Source organism: Zosterops lateralis (assembly GCF_965231275.1).
Source record: "Zosterops lateralis genome assembly, chromosome: 1".
Lineage (NCBI taxonomy): Eukaryota > Metazoa > Chordata > Aves > Passeriformes > Zosteropidae > Zosterops > Zosterops lateralis.
The window spans coordinates 56,628,236-56,655,026 of record NC_139762.1 but is presented as its reverse complement, the minus strand read 5'-3'; the positions used below and the strand labels follow the sequence as shown (position 1 = coordinate 56,655,026).

The window sequence follows — 26,791 nt, the reverse complement described above, 5'->3', positions numbered from 1 at the left end:
AGGCTGCTGTTTTTGTGAGAGTTAAGACCCGCAAGAGAACTGTTCTATGTTGTCAGTGGGGAAATTCCATGGAAGTTCCAAGAGAGACTCCTCTCCTAAAGAACTGATGGAAGATTATTTTTAAATGGTGAAACTGACTGAAAATCACAGGTTTTGTGTCTTTATGTTGTTTGTGGGAAAGCGAACATTTGTGGGGGAGAAGGAAAAATGCTTTGAAAGTTTCATTTTGATTCTCATTTTCTTCTTTTAGTGTGTGTTAATAAACCTATCTTTGTAACCTTTAAGTTTGGGCCTGCTTTGCTTCTCTCCTGATCCTATCTCACAGTAGAAAAAACACTCAAACCACTGCACTGAATTTGGCAAACAGAATTTGGTGAATGTGAAACCATTACAGCATCCCACACTGATTTTCCCTCCATAGTCTCTTCCACCAGTGTAGAGAAACCCTCTACTCCTGTCAGAGGAATTAATTTTCTGTGTCCAGCTGTGTTTGGGGTCTTTGTTTATAATACTGAGGATGGTTGTTTAAGCAGCAGTATTATCCAAGGTGTGTCTCTCCATCCAGGGGAGGCTCTGTGGAGCTACTTCACATCACATGTGGAAGACTTTCCTGTTTTAGTGAACCCATTTTTCCACAAGCAGTTGCACCCAGCCCTTGGTCCTGGTGCATAAAGCTGCACCCAAAAGGGAAGCACTGCATTGTCCCTGACAGAGCCCTGGTGGCACTGAACAACAGGCTCCTCCCTACATGTTCTGGCATGTGAAACCTCTCTGCTACACAGTTTCTGATAGCCATCCCTGAGGGTGGGGCTGCATTTGGAGTTAATTTAAAACTCCAGCTGGTTTAATAATCATCAGGGTAGATGTAGGTAGTGGCCAGTTCCCACAGACTTGGCAGAGATTAGAGATTAATAAAGTACAGATACCACCGTGTTATATGTGTGTATTATAAAATTGGCTTTTCGCAAGATGTATGCTATATGATTAATAACATAGTAAGGATATTAAGGATATAAGTTTATTTCTGCTATTGGTAAGACTAGATATAAAGGGAGTAGTTGGTGTAAGTTTGCTTAAACTGTCTGTTTGGTTGGGATAACATCCAGTGAACATGTAAAGAAGACTCTGCTACTGATAACACCAACTATCAGCATCTATCATCCGCAGAAGGCACGGACCAAGGCCCAAGCTGGACGCGATAACAAGGACACAGCCACGAAACACGCATGCTCTAAAAAGGCGGACCCAAGGAGGGACCAAGCAAAGCAGTTCCTGGAATATGGAAACTAGTTTATGGAATTTCATATATCGATATAACGAGAAGGGTATTTAACGAGTATCCCTGAGAAGACAAGGTGTGGACTTGGCTGAATGCCGAGTCACCCGGCCGGCCGTTTTTGGTTTTTTCTTATCTCCTAATTGTCTTAATTATTTTATTAAACATATTTCTTAAAATTTACTAAAAAGTGAACCTCGTTTTTCACAACCGTTTATTCTTGGACAGGAAATGTGCAATGACTGATAATTTTGGAGGGGAAAAACAGTTGTGGAGAAAGTGCTGTTAAAAGCATGTCCCCGTGGCACAGTGTGTCTTTGATGAGGTGGGTTTACTGAGATAATATATGATAGTTTCAGTCAATAAATCAAGATTTTTGCATCCCTTCCAGAAGCTGGCAGTGGCGAAGACTATATGCAAGGTTGTGCCTAAAAAAGAATAAAATATGCAAACACATGAATTTTTTTCTCTAGCTTTGCAGGCAGTTCTTTTCCATTCAAAAATATCTAGGAGTCCCTCAAATTATAAAACTTCTGCTACATAGTTGCTACATAGTTATCAGGAACTCAGTCTAAAGCTAGTTTAGCTAGCATACATGATTATACTCCTGAGATATAACACAGATAAATAGATAATGATCTTTTTCAAATCCTGCAGATTATTCCCATTTATTTTATTTCAAATGTTCCTTGCTTTATTTACACATTTAAGGAACTCTATTTTCTTACTTCAAAAGTGTACCTTTTCACGTCCAATTTTTGTTATTTGTCTGCACATTCCATGTGCAAATAAACTGCTTTTCTTAAAGTAGTTTAAGAACTGATCAAGAAGTTTGAATCTTTCAGTCTTATTTTCGTCTCCTGTGGTTTCCCTCATATGGAATGTGATTCTTCTGAAACGCATTACTTGGAAAAGTTTAAAGACTGTGTTTTCTTTAAAGTATAAAGAGACCATTTTTTATGAATACCATGCCAAGGAGGGAAAAAGTTCTTCATTATGATGATGCTTTTCAGGGTTTCATATTAGTAGGCTGGAGGGAACTTGACATGACATAGCAACATCTGACCCTGCCCCATTAAACCCTCAATACCCAAAACTGAAGCAGTCTTTTCATAATGGCCCTTGAGGAATACCAAAACTATCCCAAACCCAAGCTGCTTTTGTCATTTGAACCAATCAATATTTAATGCTTGGGTGTCTTTTCAGTGGGTTAGCATTGTTTTTTAAACAGAAGCTTTGCTGGCAAGTGTTATGACTTAGAAAAAATGAAAGTGGTCTGCCATCATCATCAGCTTGGCACAAACAAAAAGAAAACTTTTTTTTTTTTTTTCTTACTCTGCTGTGTAAGATGAAATGCATGGCACTCACTGCTTTTGGGATAAGAAGAGTCTAATGTGTGTGGCAGACATTCCCATCGCTTTAAATAAGAGGAATTTTAATGGTACTGCTGGGGTTGTTCTATGTAAGTGGATTTGCATGATGAGATGTAAAGACACTCTGATTTACTTTGGCTAAAACTGGGCTTGGTTTGATAAGACAACAAATTGCAGTAATTGAAATACTCAATTTCTCTTGATTCAGACCTTTGGAAGGAGGAATTTCACAGTATAGCTATGTAAACTCTAAACAACTGCAAGTTAGCAGTGAGTTGTACTGCAAATAAGCATTAAACCTTTTCCATATGAATTCCACTGAATTTCTACAACTCCTGAAATACGCTTTAAAAATGTATTTATTCATTGTAACATTTATCTTTGGGTTATAATTTTTTTTCTATGCTTATCAGAAATGGAAGTTAAGTAAAGCCATACTGCCTATGCTGAATGGTGCTTGCAAGTGAGAGGAAAATTGTAATGTGGGAAGGTTGAGGCATTATGCCTAAAAGATACAGGGAATAAGGAGTGACTGGGGTTTCCAGGAAAGAATGGGCTATATGCAGACAGTGACGTGGCCTTGAGAAAATACAGTATGTACAAGTGGAAAAGATAGACTTTTTATAAAGTCATGTAAATACCCAGAAGTTTGAAGATCAGAAGAAAATCGGTTTTTCAAAATTTGGATGATTCATACTACAACATTAGAAAGTATTTTTTTTTTCCTGTTTGTATGCTTATGTGGGAAGAGACAGTCTAGAACAAAAGGGTTTGTCTTCCAGTTGGTTAGTGTTTTTCATCCGTGACCTTATGCTCAATATTTTTTTCTATTTGAGATAGTAATTTCTGTAGGAAATAATTGAGAATCATTCCCTCATTTTTTCCTTGTTTTTTCCCTTCAAATTCAGAATTAATTAGCTCTAAATCTAATTTTAAAAAAATTGTAAATACTTTCAATCTTTTCCTTACAGTGTCACAAAGAGTTGTGAGAGGGCTTTTTGTAACTGAAAGAACTTGCAATTTTTCTCATTCAGTTTTGCAGAAAATTTTCTGAACCTTTTATATAACACCATTTATCTTTTTATCACAAAAAGAGAAAGAGAAGCAGTCTCAAGTCCTGCTCATCTGTAGTTACAAGCGTAGTCAGTAGACTTTTATTTCAAAGAAAATAAGTTTATCTAGTGAAATGAGAAGCTATGAAAGAAAGGAATATACATACTGTATTTAAGAAAATTATTGATAATTCTGTAGTTTTGAAGAGGTCAATCATTTTTTTTTTTCAGTAATACCTCAAAGAGCAAGTGACCAAAAGTAGCATTGATTATTCTCTTGTAAATGGGGACAAAATAATTACAGGTACTTTGCTACTTTTTTAAAATGGATTCCTGACCATGGTACAAAGTGATTTATGGATATTTTTACAAAGGTTTGTTTGTTGGCTAAACTAGCAATTTATCTCAAATAGAGGAAAAATAAAACGCATTGTCTTTCTATAGAATTTTTATAGTTTGAAAAAAACTCTAAAACCTAAAACACAAATCCTTTAACCAGCTGCAGAAGATACATGAAGAGCAAATAAGGTTTTACATTCAAAATCTGTGTTAAGTATGATAATGTTTAATATTTCCATATAATTGCCATTTTGAAAACTCAGAGCTCATAAATTGAGCCAATACTGTTTGAATTTAAAATGCTGCTTGATCATGTAGCAGTGCTGAATTCTGTACAAATAGTCAATCCTGCTTGCTTTAGCTGCAAACATAAACATGAGACCCTGAATTGTCTCCTTATGCTTCAGCTGAGCATATCCCATACCCTCAGCAAATAACTGGGAAGTACTCATGTGGATAAAATATTCAAAGCAAAGATTCTTGCATTGATAGTGTATCCCCTCACTCTGAGAAGGACTGGAATATCATCATCATCATCATCATCATCATCATCATCATCACTTCAGTTATCCTCAGAAAATTTTTAGTCTCTATTGGGCTGAAAAGCAAAAATAAAATCTTGAGAAAAAAAGTTGATCAATGTAAATTTTGTAGCCAAACAAAGCAAAATCTGTTCTCCAATCCAAAGATTTGAGTTCTAGCTACATTTCTGGATTTCTCTAGATGATGGTGAGGTCTGGGAGATTGAGGTTGGTTGTGTGCATACTTCAACTTGCATTTTTTTGTGAGGACACCTCCTTGCAACTTTGCTTTGCCTGACTGACTTGGATGGAGTCCTTTCTCCTGCTTCTTCTCTTTTTCATTAGTTTGCAACACTCTTCTCAGCTACTGTATGTAAATTATTAGTTACTCTGTGGCTATAGGAATCTAAGCCATTATAGACTGGGACTTGAATTTCTCTCCCCCCCTTTTCTTTGGGTAATGTTCCAGATGATTTATGAATATAATTTAATTGTGTTATGTTGCAAAAATACAGAGAAGTCTGGATCCCAGGAGAGAACAGTAGTACAGCTTTCATGACTCTTCGTGACCCCAATCTTCACTACTTTGATTAAACAGAAGGAAAGGAAATATAGCCTTCCTCATAGCTTTCAAAAAAATTGCACTAGTTTTTTTCCTTTCACTTTAGTTTGCATTGCAAAATTACAGCTTTGGCTTTATAGCAACTGCAATAATTATGGCTGCAAAAGGATTTCAATTATAGCACCCTTTTTTTCACACTGTTGTGCCTTTTTGGTAGGCTGCTGTTTGGGGAATGAAATTTTCCAAGTAGTGTGGCTGTGATGTGTAGACAAAATAAGATTTTACTTGGTTTTGGATTTGGGCAAGGTTGGAAAAGTACATTTTTGAACCACTTTATTTTTTCATCTTTTTAATGTCTATACAGTTTGCATTGAACATGATGTGTAAATGCAGCTAGAGATGACAAAATTTGTCTTCCACAAGGAATGTATTTTAAAAGTTTGAAAACCAAAAATACTTACTAGTAAGTTCACAGTAATAAAGTAAAGGTCTAAAAGGTCTTTGAGTGTTTTCAAATGAAGGGCTTTTACAATCAGAGCCTGAAAAATGACCTTTCTTTGACCAGCTGTAGCTGAGGACTGATACCACACAATAAGGATGCTCTGGGGACAGTGTGGTGGGAAGAAACAGTGTGTGTATTCCTCCAAACGTGGCAGGGAGCTGCCATGGTTCTGGGCTTTGAACAATGTCAGTGAAGGTGATTATGGAGGTCTCACAGTAAGGTAAAATCTTTTCAATCTTTAAGTGACACTTGCAGTGAGCACCCATTCTATTGGAGTGGGAGGGAAAAAGGTTATGAACACTGTCGTTTATAAAATGTGTATTTGAAAGGAAAAGTATCTGCAGGGAAAGCAAGAGTGGACATCTTCAAGGATAATTCCCAGGCAAGCTGTCCATCTGCCTCTCATGACAGACTGTCTTCAAAATAGGGATTTACCTCAGCATGTGTAGCACCTGTGGGGAAACCCACTGCCCTGGTGAGGGCCTCAATGCAGTTTGGATGGCAGTACACACAGAGAACGTGCTCTTGTGAAATCCCTCACTAAAGTCTGATGAAGCCCCAAGACCAAGCACACTGTCCTAGTTTGAAGCTGAAGCTGAGGGCTGAAGCAGCATATAGTGATATTCATGAGCTTTTGAGTCTCTGGTACATTTTTTTAAGTAATCTATTTGGTTGAGTTTATGGAAGACATTTTTTGTTTTGTCTGCTTGCTTGGTGCAGCTTTGTTTGTTTGTTTTTTCTTTTAAATCCACATTACCAAAGTAAGACTGTGAACCAGCCAGTAGCTGGTTAAAGAGGCAAGTATCTTTAAACTGATTCTTAACAAGATTGGAATTTGTTTGTGACATTAGTGAAAAGAGTACACATGCATTCTAGAATAAAAGGTGAATCTGGAAATACAAACATGTCCTTCACCAACATGGCTTGGCAATGTCATCATTCCCAGTGCGTGCTCTATTGTTCATGGTGCACACACTGAATGTGAAGATGATGGTTTCCTATAAGTCCTACCTGGTGAACATGCCTTTTTCAATTCTTTGCAGCTTGGAAAGCCTACCAAAATGTTAATATGAGTTTCTTTTAACCTAAGTTGGAATCTTTGGGTACTACAGGGGAAGGATGGTAGATACACTTAATAACTACAACAAAAGTGAAACAAGATGGTTTCATCAAGAGTGTTCCTCAGAGAAGCAGAATCCCATTTGTATATTTCCTTTTTACTCCCACATGCCCTTACCCATGAGGAAAAGGTCAGGTGAAAATTAAGGTAACCTATGGGTAGATAAAAAGGATTTGATTCATTGTTCATGTAGCTGGAATTAGTTCTCATGATCTATATTCCATTCACAGACCAGGTGCCTCAGCTGTAGCCCTATTTCTGATCTGCTTAGTGCCTGGATGGTCTGTAGCAGGATTCCACACAGATGGCTCTGAGGCTGCTCTTCAAGTTTGATAAGAAAAATGGATTTGCTTTTCATGCAGAGTTTTCATATGCACTGTCTCCAGTCATACTCTCTTCAGAAACATTTCCTTCCTCCATTGCACTTCACTTGCTTTGTGTCTAACCAGATATTTGTACTGTATTACAGAAAGAAGTGAATTTAAGAAAGCAAGGGTATATTTTACACTTTATACTTATTCTAGTTCAGAGGCTGCTGATCTTGTTTTAGATTGCTTTATGTCTGTTTTCTGGGAGAAAAGAAAAAGCTGAATATATAAATTTTCCAGCTAGGAGATGGGTAGAAAGCAAAGAGAGTTAAAAAAAGCACCATGATTCCAAATCAGGAATGCATAGCTTCTTCCTTTTTTGGTTTGCAGGATATGCAGTCTCTGTCTGACTGCTTTGTATATAAATGACTTTTGACAATGTTATTGTAAATGGCTGTGGAAGTGTTCTTCAGGCTGACCAAAAGCCAAGTGTTTCCATTAATAAGAAGTGCCACTGAAGTTTTTTAAAGTGAAAATGGCATTTTCTGCCCTTCCCACAGCTGTCTCCATACCTCTTTCCCTTCCACAGCGTACTTTGTCAAGGTCTTCTGGTACTCAGTTCCCTCTGGTGAGGTTTGCAAGCTCTGAGCTGATGAACAAAGCGTGAGTTGAGGAGGTATGGGATCAACTGGTCTAGGTCTTGCTCTGCTCTTAAAAGTATACATATATTCTTACCATCCCAAGAGTATATGAAGGTAGCAATATCATTTTGCTGTCTTAAAATCATTGGCTATTGTTGCTGCGTTTTATTCAAGTGGCAGTGATGAACATAGAGATTGGTCTACAGATCTGGATTATACACAAACCTGAGCTCACAGGAGATGGCGGCAGCAGTGGTCACAAGGAAGTACCACTGGAAGGACATAAGTTCACTTTAAGAACAGGCTGAAGAAGCTTGGAGACAAGCAGTGCTGTACAGAGGACCTTGAGAATAGTTTCTTGATCTTTCTTACAGCCATGTTCAGAGAACTGGGACTTTGCATGTGTCATGGGCCAACAGGTGCTCCTGATTGCCGTTTCAGTCCTGCCTCATAGCAGATGTGAAACGTATTTTGATTTTAGGAGTACTAGTTAGAAAGATGTACAGCCTTCTTTTTCATTGACTAAGATACTCTCCCTTCCCATGTCATTCTTTTCGAATGGTCTGTAAGTTTATGTTGTCATGCATTTGGGGGTCTGTTTGTTAATGTACCATTTACTCTCTGTGGGAACTGACCAAATCACTTCCTAAGTAATACCTTACATTCAGACCATGTGTTATGTTTGTCTAGAGAGACAAATATAATTTTAATTTTATGTGGGACTTGTTGCATGCATGTTTAAGAAACAGTTTAAAGCAAGCCTAATGGGGCTAAACTTGAAGTTTGACAATGATTGCTAATTGACTAGAGGTCTTTCAGGAACTTTCAGGTCTCACGTTGCTGTAATAAAGGCTTAGTGTATTACAGTATGGTCTAAAACACAGAAGAGAAGCAGACTATATTATGGTTTTAGTAAATGGAAAGAAAAATGAGCCTTTTTTAAACTGTTTTAATTTTATAGGTTTTTCTGGTCTCTCAAGGCTGGGGTGGAGCTAAGGACACCACACAGGATTTTTCAATGTGTAGAAATTATCAGACTGAGGGCTTATTTTTGAAAACTGTGCATGCAAACTGCATCTACATTCATGTAAAACCAAAATAATCACAGAAACACAGAATATGCTGAGCTGTAAGGAACCCACAAGAATTGAGTCTAACTCCCGGCCTTGCACAGGACCATTCCCAAGAGTTACACCATGTGCCCAAGAGTGTCTAAACACTTGAACTCTTGTCAAGTTTGGTGCTGTGACCACTTCCCACCCACTGTGGGAAGAAGCTTTTTCTAATATCCAACCTACACCTCCCGTGACATAACTTCAGGCCATTCTCTTGGGTCCTGTCACTGGTACCACAGAGAAGAGATCAATGTCTGCCCCTTCTCTTCTCCTCATGAGGAGGTTATAGACTTTGTTAACAATATTCAGTTGGAAGGGTAATAATTTGATTTGCATGTCAAATATGTACGTTCGTGTACACAGTGAGCGGAAATGGGCAAGTGCTATTTAGGCAGGGATTTTCAGAGAAAACTGGTTTTGACTAGTTTTAGCTTAGTTTGGATTTGTCAAAATCGCTCAGTATTGCGATTGAAGGTTGTCATGTGAGAACCCATGACAGCAGGAGTGATTATTTGAAGAGCTCCATAAATTTCTACCCATCAAGTTGGAGAGTTATAAAAACATTTTCTTTGACCAAGTGCTTTAAAAACAAATATTAAATGTGAAAGGAAGTGAAGGATGTGTAAAATACAACTTTCAAAAGGTGTACCCTTTTTGGTTATGTAATGGCACAAATGTTTTTCAGGGCTGCATGGCTGCAGTGATGTTCACCTGTGCTTCACCTCTGAGGCAATGATTACATCAATGAGCGTGCAGGTTTTCCTTTCTTTCAAAGAAAGATTTTACTTTGTTTCAGGAGAAATGACTTCTGGACTTTTTGAGTAATCCTGATTTTGTTTGAAAATGAGACAATTTTCCTCTCTTTGGGTTTCCAGAGAAGGAGATTACCAAACCTTCCTGAATGTTATTCTGAGTCTTACGGTAGTCATGGCTTCTTCTGGGTAGTCAGTTTTCATTTTATGTTTTATGTTTCATTTACTAGCCAAGAAAGTAAACTGGGAAACCTTCAGCCTTTACATAATTTCGTCTTTGCAGAGCAGGTAACATTGTTTATGTTAAACATTGATTTGTGTACTGTGCATAGAATACCACAAATACCTCAATAACTATTTCCTAAAGCATTAGGGTTAAACAACACTAAATGTAACCATCTTTCCCAAGGGTTTGAAGTTTTAGGAAAATATTTCATTCATCTACCACAATCTGGGCCATGCTAGCAGTGAACAGATGTTAATTTAGGATCCTCTGGATGATTTGTAATATATTTTTACATTGTTTTGGTTGTTTAGGGTTTTTTATTATCTTTTTAAATGCCCTTTCCAGTGAAAAGATGTAGTCAATTGGTAAAAAATAGTTGTGAAGGTATACCTCTGAGATGACGTGTGCTGCAAACTGGCAGTTAGAGGAGTGGAAAAGTCAATGGAGGCTATTTCTACATAATGAGAAGGGTTTTCCTCTCGGAGGCCTTGGAAAAACTTGCCAGAGGTGGATGCTGACAACTGTAACATGAGCTGTATTTTTTCCTTTTTGTTTCCTTTTTAAATGTCATATGCTGAGAGAAGTCTCTTCTTTACAGATGAGCAGTGCTAAAAACAGGTTTCTGTGGAAAGAGAATTCCAACCACTTTAAATAAAAGGAAAACCTAAAAATCCTTCCATATTTTTAACAAAACTGAGCTAAGTAAGCCTTTTCTTTTCATCCTGTTGCTTGTGATGACTCATTTTATTCTTCCTCGACTGGCTGAGGTATTTTTTAAAAGAATCAGATTACCTGTGGGCAGAGGTAAATTTCTGCCATCTAGATTTAAATATTTACTGTGTTGTATGGAGCTTTATACAGGACATTTTTCCATTTCTAGTAAAATGCTCTGTGTCTATTGAGACACACTATACCAGTAATTCTAGCATATAAACATCCCATCATGCAGTCATTTATAGCTGTTTTCATGATTTCAGGTTATGGAGAGTTCTAGCTGTCACACTTGAAATTAGTCTGGATAGTGAGGAAGCTGAGAGTAGTTGTCTGGACACATGCATTTTTCTTGGGAGAGGAGAGAAAGAAGTGCAGTGCACTTTTAGAAAGTTTTCTCAACTCGCATCCTTCCCTATGTTGTTCTCTAAGATGATAAAAGATTACTGACCTATTGCCTGGCTACCCCAAGATTACTAAAACAAGGCCATTAGTACTCGTGGTGCAGCAGCTGTACTTTGTCCCCTCAGAATGTGTGTGGCGGTCTTTCCTTTGTGATTCTAGCCTCTCCAAAATAAAGTTCTGATGCATTAATGAAGTAAATCTCAGCAATAATATTGGCCCATTATTTGATTACGATAATAAAATCATTTGTACATGGAGCTAAAAGTGCTTCATTAAATACTTACAGATTTTGTTAAGGAGGATGAGAGTGTATTCATATTTCATGAAGTTTATGCTGTACTTTTAATGCATTTGTAAATATGGACAATGTCAAATACTGTCTACCAGGAATAAACAGACTAAAATGGTCTGGAAACTTAAGAGTCCCAAAAACTTGCTGAAGAGGTCTCTGGCTCCCTATTGTGAGCTTTTTCTAAATCTTGCAATGCAAGGGAAATTTCAGGAAGCATTGAGAGCTTTAAAATGTCAATATACCAAAAAAGGATAGGAAAGCTGATCTAAAGGGTTGTAGATTGACATCATCATATAAACAACATAATGGGAATGCAATTATGTCATGCTCAAGAAATTAAAGGAACAAAACCAGCTTGATTTAAGAAAGAAAAAACCCCAAACCCTGAGTATTGAATTAGTGAGTTAGATCTGTGAAGGTAACTATTAAGATTGTGATAGAATTTTAGGGGCTTGCAATTTCACTTAACATTTTAGGCACTATGATTTAAAAAAAAAGATTTAAAAAATGCACAAAATTTGTCTATATAAAAGTTAATACTTAGCAGACTGATGTAGAAAGAAGACACCAGTATACGGTTATTAAGTGGGTTATTTCTACTTATGTTCTTCAGAGATCAGTAGAAAGCTTAAAATCAATTATTAAAAATCTGAAAATACATACAAAATTACATCCACATTTTGTACATTACACAAAAATACTTGGTTAAAAGGGGAGGATAGAAACTTTATAAAAAAGTGCTTTGAATCATCTACTATGCTGAGCCACTTAAGTAAAGTTTATTTTAATCCATTTAAGTGTGAGATCACTCATCCGGGAACAAAGCCTGTATATCCTGCCTACGAAGGGGGAGAAGGGGCTTGGTCTTTGTTCGAGACAATTCAAAGGAAAACACTTTGGAATGAGTTGTCTCCTTTAAGGTTCCAACAATCCCATCCCACCAATAAGAAATTAATACTAATAGATTAAAGTGGAAAAAAACATGGTTTATTAACAAACAGAATGCCAACAGGAAGGGGAAAAAAGTAAATAACTGCTAGATATCAAACGGTTAGACCTCACCAACCCACTGAAAAAAAGAGAAACCCAAAATCCTGGAAGTACCCATTCTGGGTATGGAATACAAGATTGCACCAGCTCTGTCTTGGGAAGGCTGGAGCTTCCCCAAGCAGTTCCAGCAGCAGATGAATACGTGAAGTCTTGTCCAGCATTGACCTCCCCACTGTGAGGCACAATGCAGCCAGTGTGGCAGGTGAAGCAGCTGGGCTGGAGCCACTCAGGGTCTTCCTCTCTCCAGCCTGGCACGTTTAGCAACAGCTTGAGTTGGAGCAGGACCGCTCTGCTCTACTTCTGCCAGTGCAATGCCCCCATTTTTTTTTCAGACAGGCAGCTGTGGAATTTGTCCTCAAGGCAGCTCAAAGATTGCTACTGCAGCTTCTCTGAGCCAAGGAAAAACAAACCTAAGAAGAAAGAGAAACCTTTGCCTAAGCAAAGATTAGGTAGTCACTGGCATAAATACCACCTAAACAGCTGTGCACAAGCAGCCTCCACGCACACAGGTACATGAGGTCCCTGGATGCAGGATCTGAAGTATACAGTAACAATTTTTGGGCACAGATGATTATGGGATACAATATCATGATGATTCACCCTAAGAGAGGATTGTCTTCTGCAAAGCACAGACCTTGAGAAGGATTTCAGGACCATAGCAGATTTCAGGACTAACAATTGAACATGACTTCTCAGCATGATGGTTGGCAAAAAGAAGCAATGAGCTCTTTAGGTATACACACAGAGAGAATGGTGTCTTGGAGTGGGTCTTGTTCTGTATAGATTTTTATTTTTGCTGGAGGTAGAATTGTGTATTCACTGATGAGATGCTTGCTATTTACATAATGCTGTAAAAAACTATAAAACCTGTTTAAGTGTTCAAGGGAAGGCCTCACTTGAAATTTTTAATGAATCACAGTGTTTTTATTTTAATGAAGACCAAGAGGCACCTAAGTAGCAGAGAAAGGTGTAACATAAACCTGTGACTGAAATGTGATGTCATATACATTTAAAAAAGCCTGACCCAGGGCCTTTTAAATTCAAGAGGGATTATTGTAGGACCTAACTATATGTGTTCCTGTAAAATAAACAAATTATTTCATGTGGTGGAAATTAACAAATGAATTGTAACATCTGGGACATACAAGAAGGTAGACTGAATGATACAGTCTATTACTGCCTCTTAGGGTAATTTATCTTTAAGAGGGAAGAATTTAAAGTATCATTAGTACCACAATATTTGTTTCTAAGACTTTTCTGTTGAAAAAATAGAGACAAATTATAGGAAAGCAATATCAGTTTCTCTGTACATGAGTTTTGAAACAGTTTTGAAACCAAAACAAAGAGATATGACAAAATCCCACAGACAGTGGGATAAAAATGGCAGAATGTGGTTTGTGTCTAGGAGCGAAGACACAGTTTTTGAACCAATAATACATAAATTGAGACAAAGTTCAAAATATTGAAACTTGTTAGTGTCAGTTTGTGTCCGTTACCCTCACAGCACAATTTGATGAATAAAACACACTCCTGGTGTTATGTGCCCAAGCCAAGGCAAAGCTCAGTTGATGTTTGAGCAGGCTGTGCAGGGAATCTGGTACACACTTCTGATCTGTGATTCTTTTGTGAAAGACTCTGTCTACTACTGAAGCTTTTTCTTAAGTATTACAAAGCATTTAGAGGTTGCTGGTGGTGATTTTCACCATTTGATATTTGCTGCTTGTAGGGTCAAAGCTCTGTCATCCTGGACTGTAGCCTTGATATCCTTTTTTTTCCATCTCCTCTTCACCTTTTGTTTCCCAAGCTCTAAGCACCATGCCTCTGATGGACTTACAGCTCTCTGCAGTTGCTCCTTGCACTGTCTGGTATTTTTCCTCCCATGCACTTAATGGTTCTGTGGTCTGCTCTTACTTCAGCACTGCATTCCAGCCAATTTGGAAATGAACAGACCTTGGAAATATATGTTCCAAAGTTCATTCAGTAGGAAAATAAGGGAAAGATTTCACTCCTGAGAATGAAATAACATCAGTTTTGACCTAGTTTGATAGCTAGGGTGAGCATATTTATTATGTTGATGCTGTTACCAAAAGTGCTTCCAATCTTAGTGCTCTGAGCCCTCAGTCTTTGAAAATTTAGTTGCCCAAGGGCAGTGTTGCTACACTACATACACTCAAACTGGAGGGCAACAAAGGACTCTTTTTCCTTTTAAGTTGGGTCTGCCATGGTCAGTGTCAGACAAGTTTTTGGCACAATGCAATTGCTTCCAGTTGCCTTATGGCTTAGGCCTGAGAAGATGCCTTTCTCCACAGGATTGTCTCTTGGTTTTTAATGGGTTGCTGTATACAGAGGAGGACATTTTGTATCACAGCCCTTCACAAAATGTCTGTACTGTGCTCAGGGTACAATGCAAACGATGATAATCAGGAGGAAAGAAGTGGTTATTCCTGAGACACCAAAGACCCAAGGAGAGCAATCTGTACAGATCAAGATTATTTTACGCCTCTAAAATGCAAGATAATATCTAATGCAGATAAATGTGTATTTTAATGACTTTTTTTATATATTATATTTTCCTGAAATCCAAACTATAAAACAATAAGCCAATCCCCAATGCTCCCTGCCCCCATCATTCCCCTACCCCTCCCATTTTCTGATACTTTCTCCTTATGATTCCTGCTGGTTAGAATCTCTTTCAGACCTCTCCCCAGGGATTTGTGTGTATTTAGTTGTCAGGGCCTGTGGTTGGGAAGAGGCTAATTCTGCCCTTTCCCAGCTTTGCTGAAATCTCTTTTCTCATCCCAAATCACAGCATATTCTGTTTATCCATTTAGGGTCACTAAATCATCTAAAGTAGTCTTCCATGTAGACCACAATTTTGTGTTGTTACCAAAATTTTACATGTTGTGGAACAGAGAGATGGAGATTTGAGAATGTACTGCTGTTAGGATAAACACACACATTGGATAATGTGTAAACTAATCAAAAGTACTCAAAGGAGAACATGGAATCAAAGGAGATGTGAAAAGTGGTAATACCTGCACTTAATCATATTAGGTTAAAACCTTATTGCAGTTCATTCAATATTGTTGGTGTAAAATGCCATTTTTTTCTATTCCCTGTGAATCCCAGCTTCAGAGTAGAGCTTTCAGCTTTGATCTGAGGAACTGGTTTCTACTTATTTGTGGAAATATTTGCCTTGTTTGTTTTTAGAGCCCACTGAACTTGAAGGGAAAGTTTTGGTTTTGCTTGGATCCCCTGAGAAACATTTGTTCATTCTGCTCTCATCTGTGGGGATAAACAGTCTCCCTTTGTCATCGTATAATGTCCTCTAGCCCAGACATCTGAGACCTGGGCAACTGTATTTGCTGATGTGGCTTCTAGGGAGGAGGTTCCTGCCTCTTCTTGAATGATCTGTGAAACAAGGAGAAAAGCTTTATCATTGTTGAATAACATATTTAAGAACTTCATACTTTCATACTTTTATACTTTTGTATTTTTATACTTTTATACTTTATACTGTTTCCAGTAAATTGTTCTCAGCCCTTTTGGGCCTCATATTCTCTGCTCCAGTCCACTGCAGGAGGGAGGAGTGAAAGAGAGGAGTAAGCAAGCAGTGCATGGTTTGGATTGATTCAGTGGGAACACTAGATTGGGAAATACCATTTTTAAACCACCACAGACTCATATGCGTGAAGGGGTGGGGAATCCTGTCTCAATTAATATAAACCTGTCTTAAATGGGTATTTTCCCTGAGAAGTGACAGGCACCTTCAAAAGGGAGCAGGCATTTAGTCAGGTACTTTGTGGCGTGGTCAATGGGAAACACTGAGGAGAAAAGTATGTCCTTCTCCTGTGTCCTGTACAGAGATTCTGGGGGAAGCCTTTTGGTTACTTTTCTGTTGGCTCTTGAAATGTGCCCAGATGCTTCTGCCATATTTTTTTCAAGAGAAAGAAGAAAAACCATCATGAGAAGAAGGGAATGAAGGAAGGATGTCTGCTCTCTCTTAAAGAGTAGGTCAGGGGTTTATTCTTGGCTATGAAGAAGCAGATAGAACTCAGGCAAAGACTGGGGGGCACAATGCCATTCAGTGTCAATCAAATAGCAGTCATCAGCTGCTATTTGCCTGCATTATGCCTTCAGTCTGAAATACCACAGCAAAAGGGGCATAGAACCACCAAGGAGGGCTCCTGACCACCCCTGTGGGCTATGGCCTAGGAAGAGGATGGAAGAGTCTGTTTTCACCCCAGTCCTTTGCTCTGAGGACAGTTGTGTGGGAAATTTTGCACTGGAAGTTGGTTGGATGACACATACAGCTGGTTTTATCCAGATGTATATAGGAAGAAAGCAAGAGAGTGAACAAGCAAATGCGGTACATGAAGAAAGCAAGATAGTGAACAAGAAAATACAGTATATGAATGATGAAATCAGCCATGAAGTTAACACTTTCCCAGGTCCATTGGTGTGTTGATCTTTTAGTAGACCTGTTACCATATATGATGACTCGGGGGCCAAGGATCTTAAACTCCTTCTCTTCTAACAGCTTCATACACAGCCTCCCTGTGTTTGACCTCTCAATCAGAGTTGGAGGGAAATACTGTATAAAGGAAGCAGGTAGTTGAACTAACTCTTATTCTGCACTCAGTGCAGTTTAAGACACCTTTAATGGAAATCTCTTTAAAGCTTTTTTTGATAAAACATTGTATCAGCGGAATATGAAATTCAGAAACTCCAGTGGAAAAAAAAAGAGTATATGATGTTACATATGTGCAGGAAGAGTCTGGATTTAATTATTGTCTTTTTCTGTATACTATTCCCTGCTGAAATAGATTATATTTTCAGAAACAGAACAAAATAAATGAAAGCTTGAATTGTTACCCCCTTTCTGCCTTCTTGGGTTCTCTTTGCTCACCTAAGTTCACATCTTCATTTCATAAATACCCATCAGCTCCTGGGCTTCCTAAGGATTTGTATTTTTGTGTTGTCAGTATTGCAGGTGTCTTGTCATATATTGCAGGTTGGTTGTGCTTTGCCTTGTATGAGGAAAAAGCTGGGCATTTTAATCCAGTGGGTCTGTTTTCTTCAGAAGAGAGTAACATGATTTTAGATAGTCAAAGAATTTTCTGTTTTTTTCTAAATGTTATTTATTATTTATCTATATATTTTCTAAGTATTTTCATCTAAAAACCCCAATGAAAGACTGAAAGTGAACTATAAAAGGGAGAAAGGGAGTGGGTAATAAAAACATAACTGAAAACAGTAGGTCCAATATAAGAGCTGATATCAAATGTGTAAAAAGAACATGAAACTATATTCCCATAATGCATTTTAGTCCAGAGCTGGAAAATCAAGTTCTGAGATCATTGATACATAATACCAAATTTGGATGGCAGGCAATAACTTTACTTATTGGTTACCATGAGAGGATTATCTATAGTATATTATTGCTAAGCCTTTGTAACCTTTGACATGGAATATTTGCACTATTGATTGCAATTTCTCCCATGCCCACATGAGTAATACCTTTATTACTTGCCAGCTGATAGTGGGAATCCAGATGCACAAGGATGGTGAGCATTTAGACTCACAGTGAGAATGTTCTCAGCTTGGGTTTTGACTTCCAGCTCTTCATTCAGTGTCTCAGGGTGTTCTCTCAATGCATACAGGCTCCCAGGCGCCTGGTGTTTATTTAACTAGATTTAGGATTTGGTTTTTTCTTTCCCAGGACATCTTTTCACTTTTCAGTGTGTGTGCCAAGAGAAGTTGCTGACCTAATGGAAATACTTGTGTGCTGGAGTAAAGCATTTAGGAAGAGGGTAAAGAAAGCACTCCTGTTCTTTTGAACACTAACCCTTAATAACATTAGGGCATGTGACACCCTGTAAATACTTAGCTTTTTTTTTTCCCCTGCTCTAAACAGGAGAAGATAGTTCATTTTAAAGTCAAGCATTGTGATCTTATTGGTTCATAAGCTATAATGTTTGTTTATTAGGACCTACAGCAGCAATTTCTTCTGATAGATAGTAGTACTAGTGGCTTTTGTTTCTGAGGGGTGGTGGACATTTGAGTAATTTTTGAGATCACTGATCAGGGAACTATTTATCTCTTCACATTGAGTTGAGGGTTTATGTGGTGTTGACCTGTAAGCTGATCAAAGTTGTATGCTGGATTAGCATTGTACAGTGTCTTTCATACATTTTGCAGCATTAATATGTTGTCTGTTAAACTGAGATTGTCAAGTTTATTTTGTGTGTTTAAGCCTGTAAAAATTCCTAGTCTATTATTAGTGCTTGTTATTTAGCACCTGAAATAAATACATTTAGACTAAAAGTTTCGAGCTAAGTGTTTTAAAAAACAGGTTCAGGAATTTGTTTGTTGTCATTTAACAAAACAGAACTTAATTCTCAGAAGTACTGAAAAGCTGTGCTGGATTCAGTAAAAGCTCTGGAATTCATGCATGGGTTAAAATCCTGATGATCAAGTCAGAGGGAGGAGAAAAAAGGCCAGACAGATCAGAGAACTCTCGCACAGAGAAAGAAACTCCAGAAAGACATGAACGAGAACAAAAGCACCAAGCAACTGTAGAAGTCATCCTGTATGTGTATGTCTTCCAATATCTATTTCTTCAGATGCTGCTGCTGAAAAGTAGTTCATATTCATTCCTTTAAAGGGCCATGTTTCATCCTTTATTCCTGCTGTAGATTGTGGACATTATTTACATCTCAATTTATTTCTCAGCCCAATGGCCATAATTAAAAATGGAATTTGGCACTCTCTAGAGTCATTGCTGGAGACTTACACTTTGTTGAAGAAAGGGGATTAAATATGATGATTTATTGAGCTCATGTACAGTCCCCTGAGTGTACTGTGGCACTGAGCCAAAAGAAAGCTGAAATGATATCCAGTCTGGCAACCACTTGCACCATGAGTAGAATAAATCCTGTCTCTTGACTAAAACTCTGTCTCGTTCCAGCCAAATGTGCTTGAATTCCTGATGTGTGTGGGCTCTTGGTAGCCTGAAGTTAAGGTTCTGCCAAGGCAGTGTGCCTTTAGGATGTTGGACTCTATATCTGTGTGTTGTTATGATGTGCCTTAGCCTGTGTCTATGAAAAGTGACAAAAATTATTTCCTACAGTTATCACATTCCAACTGCAAATTATGTTCAGAATCACAGATGTGATGTTTGATCATTGCTCTTTGGTTACTTTTCAGATTTTTAGGACTTTTTGGTACCAAAGTCAAACAGAAATACAGTCATAAATCTGGCAGATGCTTTGCTTTCTTGCTTTCTTCTCCCCTGCTAAGTCAGAGAAAAAACCAGAAGGAATACATGGCCATGAATAGTCACTGCCACAAGATTCAAAATTTTCCTTGAGGTGATTGTTCTGTGAGAGGAGATAGCAAGCCTTTGTTATCACATTGGCTAGGATAAGCTTTCCAATTCAGGCACAGTGAAAACTTGCACCAGTTCAGTGACTACAGTCTGTACAGATGAAGTATTTATTACTTAAATTAACTTACTGTTACGTACTGAATCCTAGTTGCATAGTTGTTTCTGTTCATAATTTGAACTTCCTGTATATTACACTTGTTGTAGCATCCTTCAAGCTTTTTTTCAATTACTGAAGCTGTGCTGTCCATATGCTATGATTTGCCAGGTTTGTTTTTTCAGGGCTCAGAAATGTCTTTAGCCTATGTCACTTCCGTAGCATAGCAGCTTTGTGATGTCAAACGGTGATTATATGTAAAAGCTGCTTGTGGAATATCCCTTGACAAATCCAGTTCATTAAGGTCATGCAACTTATACAAAAAATGTAGTTTCCTTGACTTGAAGGATTTTTCAGTCTATCTCAAACCTTATTCTCACTGAATCTTTTTACTTCCTCTTAGAAATCAGGAATACTTAAAAGCAATCTGTGGGCTGTGTCATCAATATATGATTCAACACAGGAAGCAATACATTTGGGTAGACTGAAAGAGAAAGAAATTGATCGTATTTCCAGTCTAAAATAGTACTTCTCCAGACTGTGCTTGGCCAAATATTAATTATTCTCTTTATGTGTTCACATCCTAGACAATCCGTGGTGTACCTGTGAGACAGAACTGTCTTGTCTCTGTCTTACTGGAGACAAATGCCACAGACTGTTGCCTTAATTTTTGAAGTATTGTGAGCAGAAGCAACTAAATTGGCAAAATTAATAATGGGGCAACATTCATAATTTTATCCTTACTTAAAGAGAAATGGGTATGTGAAATGTATATCCCAGGGCTGTGGCGATGGAGAAGTCACAATTTCATTACTAAAATCAAGCAGAAATCCAGCAAACAATAAAGGCACACTCCAATATTCATCAAATTCAATAGGAAACTTACCTTTTGACTTTAAAAGGCACTGGACTGAACCTTGCAAGACCATATTAGAACATGTAGAAGTGATTAACTACTTATTCTTACCATACTGCAGTAATAAAGTTACAAAAATGGTAGGTCCATACATTTTTATTGTTCTGTTTTTACATAGTTGGTTGCATACAGTTGGCAATTTGCCTGATGATTTGTGTTTGACTGTTGCTGTATGGCATGCTCTTTTATAGTCTTGTTTGTCTGTATTACCAAGTCTTCATGTAGGCTGATAACATTCCTCACTTAAGTCAATACACTTGATATTCTGCGAGAGCAAAGCTGGCAACTTCTGTGAGTTGTAGTGTTGTTATTTAGTAGTCTCAGTATGGTACAAATTCTGCACTGGGGATGAGATTGAGGAAGAGGCTGCAGGTATGAGTGTCACTTCTGCTGAGAGGATTAACAGTACTGCAGATCATCCACAGTCTTTTTTATGGGACTGGGAAGAGGCCAAGCTATCACCACTGCTGCTATGTCTGCTGTTGATCGGTGTTCTTTACCAAAAAAGCACAAATCACTCCAATAAATGTCCAGTCTAAACTTCAGAGTACTGGCAGACATTTGTATTAGGATAGGGAATTTAAGGGCTGGCTGAAGGTGCAGGAGGGTAAATGTCACCAAGCCTGATATTTGCTATTATTCACCCACCTAACCCATGATTTGGGAATTTGGTTAGCCACTAATCTTTGACTTCAGAGATCTGTGGACAGATATTGGAGAGAGCAAATGGTTGTCTTGAAACAGATCAAACAGGGTGGTCTGAAAGCCAGTCAGTACCCAGGTTTCCCACATCTGGAAGACATAATTTTAGTGGCATTGCATCTCAATTGCTTCATGCGGTTGGTGGGTTGTGTTCAGAGAAACCCTAACCAGTGCAAGGCAAAGTTGAGAGTTGGCCCATTTGAAGGTTTGATGTGCTTACTTATGGATTTATTTATTGCCTCAATTTCATCTGTGCTGAATTAATGCTATGTTTTTAAGTAACTAAAATTTAAGAGGAATGTTTGCCTATGAAAAGATAGAGGATTTGCACTTATGTTTTCTGGTAAATTGGATTTTGGAAGTCAGCACTGAACAGAGCACAATGAGCACTTTGTCCTGGCACAGTAATCTGGATTTAGGCATTGCATGTTGTGACAAATGGTATGAATTTTGTGGCTTGGGCTCCAGCAACAAGAAAAGGCAATCCTTTTGTCCCATCAGCCAAATAATACGGCACCATTCTAGACATCTGGTATGAAGCCTACAATAAGCAAATAAAGAAACTAAAAAACTTTATTCTTTTACAAACTGAAAGTGTTGCTGTGCTGAGGATGGAGGAAACTGTAAATTTCGCTTTGAGAAACATACTGGAAGGTGGATTTTCTTGCCCCTGCATGTCTGTAATCCAATTTTATAGCCATGTTAGTAGCTTTACTCATCCATTCATTTCACTGATACTGCAAAACAACAAGGGAAAATGGAGTTTTCTGTTCCTTCAATGAATGGAGCTCACTGGAGCTGATCTCAGTCAAAGTCTAGGATTTTGAAACCCCAGAGATTCAGATTATTTGCTCTTTCCTTCTGCAGGAATAATTGAATTCCTTTCTATTTTTTTTTCTTTTTAAAGAAAATATGTTTATTGAAAACCACTTGATTTATAGATGGGCAAAATATTCCACTGCTCCTCTGTATTGAAGAGTAGGTCCCAAAAGAATAACTTCTAATATTTTTTTTGAACTTCTGAGTTGTTCATTGTAACATGCTTATTCCTGTTTGACCTGGAGAAAGATAAAGGAAGTAGAGAAATCTGTTGTCTGCAGTGTGAAATCTGGTTTAATTGCATATTTAATTAAATTATCTAGTTTAATTGAATGTATAATTGTTGTAGATAGAAACTTGCTTGGCTATATGCATAGGTGAAATATCTGTTTTTCTTCTTGCACAGAAAAGAGTCGAGGACGTCATCTCTCCAATTGTATTTGAAGCTTCATATAGCCTTGGGGAACATGTGATGGAAAGAGGAAAAGAGGACAAGGAACTACCTGCTCTGAAGCCCATTCTTCGCTGGAAGAAAGGACAAAAGATAGCACAAAGGAATCAGGTCAGATTTGGATTACATTATTTCCCAAGAAGGCCTGTGGTTGAACTTACAGAAGAGGTGGCTCTAAAAGTGGATTGCTAAGCTCTGGGTCATGTGCACACAGTAGCCTTTTTGTACAATCTGAACTGTTGCTAACTTTTGTGATGCTTAGTGACATAGTAAAGCTTGTTCATTCAAGGCTGGACAGCACAAAGTGAGGTCACTTTCTTGTTTCAGGCTGTTTTGTGCTGGGAAGGGAAAGATGAGAATGTTCGTACTCTATCTGGTTCTTAATGTAGGAGGTTCTTGTGAAAGGCTTGGTCCTGGCCTTCTTTCCTGGTTAAGCCTTTGTTAGTGCAGAACGGGACATGGGAACTGTCTGACGGGAGAACAGTGGGCAGAAGAACAAAAAGTTTGCCTGACTCAACTGTCCTCTTCTTGAGGACATACAGATCCAGACATTTGGCAAGGGAAACCTGCTCATGCTGTTATTGTTGGACATGCCATGCTAAAATAAGATGGGTTTATTTCCCCTTCCCTTCCCTTCCCTTCCCTTCCCTTCCCTTCCCTTCCCTTCCCTTCCCTTCCCTTCCCCTCCCTCTCCTAGGTGAATGAGACTGCATGTTTCTTGGATGAACATCACCTTTTTAAAGCAGAGGTCTATTTTTTTGAAATACTTATGTTTGAAAAGCTGGTTAAGTAAATAAATTAGCTTGGTTGGCAGGCACAAGAGAGTATAGAAGAATTTTCATGAAGATGATTTATGAACATATCTAGTGATTTTTGGTTTGTTGAACAAATAATGCCATTCTATATTTTAAAACATGCACATGCACCTCAATCTCATACTGAGAATAAAGAAATAACAGATCTGGACAGGAGGAAATACAGTGTCTGTACACACAGTGTGGCCCAGGTTTGTCAGTGGTGTCTTCTCCAGAGCAGACGTCCCTGTGTTCCTTCATGAGTTAGGTCATATCACTGTCTGCAAGCTGAGCTGTGCTCATGACATTTCTTGGCATTGGAATGACATCTTTATTCTGGCAAGCTGTTGGAATGGCTCTTGGCATGATTTTAACCTATGCCAACTACTGCATTCCTAGGCATCGGTCAGAAGTTAGGATGCTCCTGTCTTGAAGGTAAGGGTAATTCAGTTTACTGGTGCAGCTGAGTAAGTTAGAACAGCTGCCGGTGGTTGGTTAGGTAGTACATTTGAAGATTAACTGACTTATACCTAGGCATGTTGGAAGTCCTTGGGAGACTGCAGGGATCAATCTAATTGCCATATGAAACAGCTTGCCACAAAACTCCTTCCTCCTTGGCAGAGCAAGCTCCCAAATGATCTTTTACATTTATTCTTGCAGAGATCATGGGCCACCCTTCCTGCCTAATTGCAATTGTTTTCCCTTTGGTTGGAGTGGGATTGCTGAAAGCAATTTATATTCTTCCCTCTGCCATCCCTTCAGTGGTGTCTCTTTTGGTCTTGCTGAATTTGGTCAGCTGAAATAGTGGACAAATGAATGTATTTGGCTTAGATGGCTTGACAAGTGGCAGTGTGCTAGCCCCTCAGTGAAATGGATGAATTACCCTACACTTTTCTTCAGCTGGAAAAGTTTGGTTTACAATCTTCCCCAGCCTGTAGCACTGCATAGGGTTGTTGTGATCGAGGTGCAGGACCCAGCATTGGTCTTGTTAAACCTCATAATGTTGTCGACCCATCAATCCAGCCTGTCCAGATCCATATGCAGAGCTCTCCTACACTCTAGCAGGTCAACACTTGCACCTAACTTGGTGTTGTCTACAAACTTACTGAGGGTGCACTTGATCCCCTTGTCCAGATCATAGATAACTATATTTAACAGGACTGGTCCCAATAGTGGAGACCTGGGGAACCCCACTAGTGACTGGCCACCAGCTGGATGCAGCACCATTCACCACCACTCTCTGAGCCTGGCCATCCAGCCAGTTCTTAACCCAGCAAAGAGTACACCTGTCCAAGCCATGGGCTGCCAGCTTCTCGAGGAGAATGTTGTGGGAGATGGTGTCAGAGGCTTTGCAGAAGTCCAGGCAGGCAACATCCACAGCCTTCCCCACATCCAGCAGGCGGGTCACCTGGTCATAAAAAGAGATCAGGCTGGTTAAGCAGGGCCTGCCCCTCCTAAACAAATGCTGGCTGGGCCTAATCCCATGGTTATCCTGTATGTGTCATGTGATTGTTGTCTTTTTTCTAACTCAGAAATGAAACTTGAGATGATTTTAGTAAGGAGGTAATATAAGAGTGGATCTTTATTTGAAGGCCTTCAGAGGCAGTTATGGAAACATGTCCACAAAAGCCCATCCCTACAGGGATGACTACATATTTATAGGTTTTAGGAAATTAAAATAATTGATAAAAAGCACCATTTAGGAGGACAAGTGATTCAGTGATTCAGTTTCCTCCCAGGTCAAGCCCCTTCTTTGGAGTCCCCTTTCCCCGCTTGGTACTAGCTGTACTTTGTTCATGAGAATGTGTCTCGAAGAATTGTTCTTGGCCTTGGTTCCCAGGAAGAGCCAAGATAGCACAGAGGCTTTGCACCTCTCAGGGCTTGGAGCTCTGGAATTTGTTTTGTTTCTCTGCCTAGGAAAAGGCCATGGAAAATTACTGGGAAAGCTAACTACTAGTATAGTAATAGGCTGTAGAGCTACACATATATGTGTGAAGAATACAGAGAACATATTTTAAAAAAAAGAGGAAAAACTAAAAGCGGCATCATGATCACACTCAAGATGATCAGTTCCATAATTGTGCAGGCATCAAGGTCAGGCTGACAGGCCTGTAGTTTCCTGGAGCCTCCTTTTGGCCTTCTTATGGATGGGCATCACACTGGATAGCTTCCAGTCACTCAGTTAGCCAGGGTTGATAATAAATGATGGAAAGCAGCTCTTCTTACAGCTTCCTCATCAGCCTAGCATGGATCCCATCTGGTCCCATAGACTTGTGAGTATCTAAGAGACTCAGCAGGTCCCTGACTGTTTCCTCTTGGATTACAGGGGATCAATTCTGCTTCCTGTCTCTGTCTACCACCTTAGGGAGCTGGTTGCCATGAGGATAACTGGTCTTACTGTTAAAGAATGATGCAAAGAAGGCATTAGGTACTTCAGCCTTTCCCTTGTCCTTGGTGACTATGATCCCCTTGCATCTAATAAAGAATGGTGATTTCATTTGCCCTCCTTTTGTTGTTCATGTATTTATAAAAACATTTCTATTATCTTTTGCAGCAGTGTTCAGATTAAGTCCTAGCTGAGCTTTCACCTTTCTAATTTTTTTCTACATGACATAACGACATTCATGTACCCTTCCTGAGTTGACTGCCACTTCTTTCAAAGGTCATAAATCCAAGTTCCAGTGAAAGCTCCCTGTTCAGCCAGGCTGGTCTTCTTCCCCAGTTCATCTTTGGGCACATAGGGAAGGCATTTTCCTAACCTTTAGAACTTCCATCTTAAAGTATGTCCAGCTTTCCTGGACCTCCTTCTTTTTAAGGATTGTTTCCTAGGGGGCTGTCTAGTGAACTGAACTAGTGTCCTGAGCAGGGCAAAGTCCACCCTCCTGAAGCCAAAGGTAGAGGTTTTGTTGACCCCTTTCTTACTTCACCAAGAATTGAATACTCTATTATGTCATGGTTACTGTGCCAGAGTATCATCTGACCACCACATTTCCCACCAGCCCTTTTCTCTTTGCAAAAAGCAAGGCTAGCAGGGCACCTCCCTTGCTAAGCTCACATACCAGTTGTGTCTGGAAGTTGTCTTCTACACATTCAAGAAACCTCCTAGCCTGCCTCCTCTCCACTGTGTTGAGTTTCCAGCACACATCCCACAAGTTAGTTTCCCACAAGAACAAGGGCTAGCAGTTATCAAACATCAGTCAGATGCTTACCAAATAGTTCATCCATCCCTTCATCCTGATTGGATTGTCCATAACAGACTCCCATCAGGATGTCTGCCTTGTTGGTCTTCCTCCTGATTCTTACCCATAGATACTCAATTTTGTCATCATTATCCTGGATAGACAGTTGAAAGACTCCTTAATGTACAAAGCCACACCATG

General features: G+C 38.9%; 1 protein-coding gene across 1 annotated transcript in view; it reads left to right on the top strand.

Moving 5' to 3' along the window:
• ITGA9 (integrin subunit alpha 9) overlaps nucleotides 1-26,791 on the top strand; it is a gene marked incomplete at its 5' end in the record, with an annotated part of 207,374 nt that overhangs the window by 84,680 nt on the left and 95,903 nt on the right. Inside the window, one exon of the mRNA XM_083854287.1 lies at nucleotides 22,573-22,728. Coding sequence (XP_083710413.1) covers nucleotides 22,573-22,728 — 156 coding nt within the window. The remainder of the gene's footprint in view (nucleotides 1-22,572; nucleotides 22,729-26,791) is intronic.